The sequence below is a fragment of the Quercus suber genome, unplaced genomic scaffold, assembly GCF_002906115.3.
Source record: "Quercus suber isolate HL8 unplaced genomic scaffold, Cork oak 2.0 scaffold_193, whole genome shotgun sequence".
Taxonomy (NCBI): domain Eukaryota; kingdom Viridiplantae; phylum Streptophyta; class Magnoliopsida; order Fagales; family Fagaceae; genus Quercus; species Quercus suber.
Window position 1 is genome coordinate 362,143 of NW_027069651.1, and position 5,153 is coordinate 367,295.

Genomic DNA, 5,153 nt, shown 5'->3' on the forward strand with positions numbered 1-5,153 from the left:
GACGAAAGTCCAAAAAGAATCTCCTTTTTTTAGTCAAAATGACAAGTCATTTTAGCATATACCTTTTTATTAATACCCAACAACAAGAAAAATGACTCTTTATTAGACGAAAGTCCAAAAAGAACTTAAAATTAGAAGGTCCAAACAAAGGTCCCTACCCCCCCCCCCCCCGGCCAAAAAAAAAAAAAAGATGATGGAAAACAATTATTTTCATTTTTTAGGCCTTAAAAAAAATAAATATATATATAAGAAGAAGAAGAAGAAGAAGAGGAAGAAAAGGTAGAAATGTTGATTACACCCTCTAAATTTAACCAAAATTCATTTTAGGTCTCTAACTTTTTGTCGTTTAATTGAGTGCTTTAAATTTTTAATTTTTATTCAAACAAAACCTTTTGTTGGTCTCTACCAAAAAACCTCTATTACTAGTTTAGATTTTTTAAAATATTTCTAATTATAAAAATATTAGTTTGGATTGAATATATTTGAACTAAAAGTATTCAGTTGGATGAAAATAAAGTAGCTTGAAATAAATTTTAGAAACTTAAAGGGCATTCCCAACCAAGACAAAAAAAAAATACCAGATTTTGAAGAGAATAATTATACTACAAAAATTGCGCATAGTATGCCAGCTCAAAAGTCAAAACACTTGAAATAATAAACCAGATGTCTTACCAAAATTAAAATGTTTCATAAATTAAACAAGCACACCTTTTATTTTTAAGAAACAATCACACAGAAAAGAAAATGAAGTTCGACCAGGCTTATCACAAACTCTACTTAAAAGTTATAGGAACTTTTAAGAAACTAAACAAGCACACCGGATTTAAAGAAACAACTCCGATTCTACATAAAGGAAATGCCAAGTACCCACCAATCACAATTTTGGGATCTCCGTGATTCTATGACCAGCCATAATAGTAATGAAGAACATAAACCAGGGCCAGGGAGAATGGGCAAAGTAGGATAGCTAGTATAGATGTCCACAGAGGGAAATGGGTGCGGAAGCTGCCCAATAAACCATCCCAATGCTAACAATAAGAATAACCAGCACTTCAGATGAGAAATCCCATGTCAATCCCCTGATGTAAACCAGGGCCAAGAAGACCGGGATAGAGAGGACATTATGGATCGTTACCGTCGCATATATCTGCAGCAATTAAGAAATAAATGATTTATGACACTTGCAGTTGAATTTCTCTACAAAAATCAATAATTTCAAATTAATGTATCAAAGATTAGAAAAAAAGAAAAAAGAAACAAGAACTGCATAAGAGTTAAGAAGTTAGTACTACTGCATAAACGACTGTAGCTTAAGAAACTGTTATAGTTTCTGCTGCATGTCGTATAACTTGATAAATGAATCTCTGATGTAAGCATGTGCTAGTCACGTGAAAAAGTGTACAGGTGTATGGCTGCGATTGGTTAGTTCTTAAGTTAGTTGGTCAGTTTTAACTGTAGCTAATTTCTCGCTTAGTTTGGTAGTTTGTTAGCCTCTATTCTTGTAGTATATAACTATATATACAAAGTTGTACACTTGTAATCTTTTGGTTGATTAGTCAGAAATATAGATATTTTCTAAATCTCTTTTCTCTCAATTTCTGTTATAATGCATAAAGCATAACTAATACACATCATTGTTTCCATGCTTTGAGCAAGAAATAAACACAAATTTTATTGAAGTGAAGCTACAACAGAGGTATAATATCAAATGAAAAATGTTAAAGTTACAAATTATTATACAAGTGTTTATCCAAAAAAAAATAAAAAATAAATTATTATACAAGTTTTTTTACAAAATGCTGATGGGGTAAATGATAATTTAAAAAAAAAAATGATGTTAGTAGTTAACCCAAATAAGAACCAATAAAAATTTGACATATCAACCATTTATAAAAATGTTGTAAAATGAGGCTAATGGTCTAAATTCAAGTGCTTGGTGTTCCTTGAATACCAAGGATAGGTAGGGGCCTCCATAACTGGTTCTACCCACCAGTGAAGTCTTGAAGCCACCAAAGGTAATTGGCACTTCTGTTTTTTTTTTTAATTGGAAGCTACACATGCACCAACGGATTTAGAATCCACGACCTCACCCTTCTATTCTTGTAAGAGAAAGAAGTGCCCAAATTAATTTAAATTTAAAAATCCATATAAAAAAAAAAATGATCCAATACTATCCTAACCATTGTTTCGCAAGAGCAATTTAAAATCTCGGGACTCTAGCTACGACACACCAATATCACAATTTAATACGTACATATCTTGCCATTTTGTATTTTATCTGTGCATGATCAACTCTAGGGAGTAAGTACTAAATATAACATAGATACAAAGAGTTGGGAATGAGAAACAAACCTCAGAAAATGATAATGAGGCTGTATGTCGCTTGTCCTGGCTAGCTAATCTAATTGCTGACACTGTGTCCCTAGAGCTAGTAGCCAAAGGCAACACAATTAACAGAAAATTGTTCTTTGATTTTTATGTTTTCGTATTTGATGAATTTTTTTTGGATATAATGGCAGGCTGTTTTCTTCAATTGACGCAAATCATGATGGACATATTTCATATAGTGAATTGAGAGCATTGCTTGTTGGAATTAATTTTGACGAAATCGACCTGGATCGAGATGATGCTGTAAACAAAATAATGAAAGATTTTGATACATCGGGTAATTCTTGTATTGAGAAGGAAGAGTTTGTCGATGGCATTTCAAGATGGCTAAATAAGACCAAGAAGACTGCTGTTCGTAATCCCGGTTCTTTAACGAAGTTTTTTGATGACTTTCACATGGTAAAAATTGTTCTGTTTCATATTCATATTTTCAAATCAACAGATGCTTATATGAATTCTTGGAAATTCTTACACAGGAAACAAAGAGAGAGCATGATCTGTTGGATGTGAGTGGGAGTGCTGAAGTTAAGGGTGTTGAGAAATCCGAACGGTCCATCATCAAGGCAGTGCTATTGTTGTTGCTGGGAACTATAATAGCTGCTGCTTTTGCTGATCCGTTGGTAGATACTACTGATAACTTCGCTGATGCCACTGGTTTTCCTGCTTTTTTCATCTCTTTCATTGTGTTGCCTTTGGCTACTAGCTCTAGGGACACAGTGTCAGCAATTAGATTAGCTAGCCAGGACAAGCGACATACAGCCTCATTATCATTTTCTGAGGTTTGTTTCTCATTCCCAACTCTTTGTATCTATGTTATATTTAGTACTTACTCCCTAGAGTTGATCATGCACAGATAAAATACAAAATGGCAAGATATGTACGTATTAAATTGTGATATTGGTGTGTCGTAGCTAGAGTCCCGAGATTTTAAATTGCTCTTGCGAAACAATGGTTAGGATAGTATTGGATCATTTTTTTTTTATATGGATTTTTAAATTTAAATTAATTGGGCACTTCTTTCTCTTACAAGAATAGAAGGGTGAGGTCGTGGATTCTAAATCCGTTGGTGCATGTGTAGCTTCCAATTAAAAAAAAAAAACAGAAGTGCCAATTACCTTTGGTGGCTTCAAGACTTCACTGGTGGGTAGAACCAGTTATGGAGGCCCCTACCTATCCTTGGTATTCAGGAACACCAAGCACTTGAATTTAGACCATTAGCCTCATTTTACAACATTTTTATAAATGGTTGATATGTCAAATTTTTATTGGTTCTTATTTGGGTTAACTACTAACATCATTTTTTTTTTAAATTATCATTTACCCCATCAGCATTTTGTAAAAAAACTTGTATAATAATTTATTTTTTATTTTTTTTGGATAAACACTTGTATAATAATTTGTAACTTTAACATTTTTCATTTGATATTATACCTCTGTTGTAGCTTCACTTCAATAAATTTGTGTTTATTTCTTGCTCAAAGCATGGAAACAATGATGTGTATTAGTTATGCTTTATGCATTATAACAGAAATTGAGAGAAAAGAGATTTAGAAAATATCTATATTTCTGACTAATCAACCAAAAGATTACAAGTGTACAACTTTGTATATATAGTTATATACTACAAGAATAGAGGCTAACAAACTACCAAACTAAGCGAGAATTAGCTACAGTTAAAACTGACCAACTAACTTAAGAACTAACCAATCGCAGCCATACACCTGTACACTTTTTCACGTGACTAGCACATGCTTACATCAGAGATTCATTTATCAAGTTATACGACATGCAGCAGAAACTATAACAGTTTCTTAAGCTACAGTCGTTTATGCAGTAGTACTAACTTCTTAACTCTTATGCAGTTCTTGTTTCTTTTTTTCTTTTTTTCTAATCTTTGATACATTAATTTGAAATTATTGATTTTTGTAGAGAAATTCAACTGCAAGTGTCATAAATCATTTATTTCTTAATTGCTGCAGATATATGCGACGGTAACGATCCATAATGTCCTCTCTATCCCGGTCTTCTTGGCCCTGGTTTACATCAGGGGATTGACATGGGATTTCTCATCTGAAGTGCTGGTTATTCTTATTGTTAGCATTGGGATGGTTTATTGGGCAGCTTCCGCACCCATTTCCCTCTGTGGACATCTATACTAGCTATCCTACTTTGCCCATTCTCCCTGGCCCTGGTTTATGTTCTTCATTACTATTATGGCTGGTCATAGAATCACGGAGATCCCAAAATTGTGATTGGTGGGTACTTGGCATTCCTTTATGTAGAATCGGAGTTGTTTCTTTAAATCCGGTGTGCTTGTTTAGTTTCTTAAAAGTTCCTATAACTTTTAAGTAGAGTTTGTGATAAGCCTGGTCGAACTTCATTTTCTTTTCTGTGTGATTGTTTCTTAAAAATAAAAGGTGTGCTTGTTTAATTTATGAAACATTTTAATTTTGGTAAGACATCTGGTTTATTATTTCAAGTGTTTTGACTTTTGAGCTGGCATACTATGCGCAATTTTTGTAGTATAATTATTCTCTTCAAAATCTGGTATTTTTTTTTTGTCTTGGTTGGGAATGCCCTTTAAGTTTCTAAAATTTATTTCAAGCTACTTTATTTTCATCCAACTGAATACTTTTAGTTCAAATATATTCAATCCAAACTAATATTTTTATAATTAGAAATATTTTAAAAAATCTAAACTAGTAATAGAGGTTTTTTGGTAGAGACCAACAAAAGGTTTTGTTTGAATAAAAATTAAAAATTTA

The 5,153-nt window shown here is 32.6% G+C and overlaps 1 protein-coding gene across 1 annotated transcript; it reads left to right on the forward strand.

Moving 5' to 3' along the window:
• The first annotated feature begins 2,477 nt into the window (after positions 1–2,477).
• LOC112008500 (sodium/calcium exchanger NCL) lies at positions 2,478–4,649 on the forward strand. The gene is given in 5 exon segments (XM_065778925.1): positions 2,478–2,485; positions 2,520–2,787; positions 2,865–3,167; positions 4,368–4,488; positions 4,491–4,649. Coding segments are annotated over 5 exon segments (825 nt in total). The 3' UTR covers positions 4,616–4,649.
• The last annotated feature ends 504 nt before the right edge of the window (positions 4,650–5,153 follow it).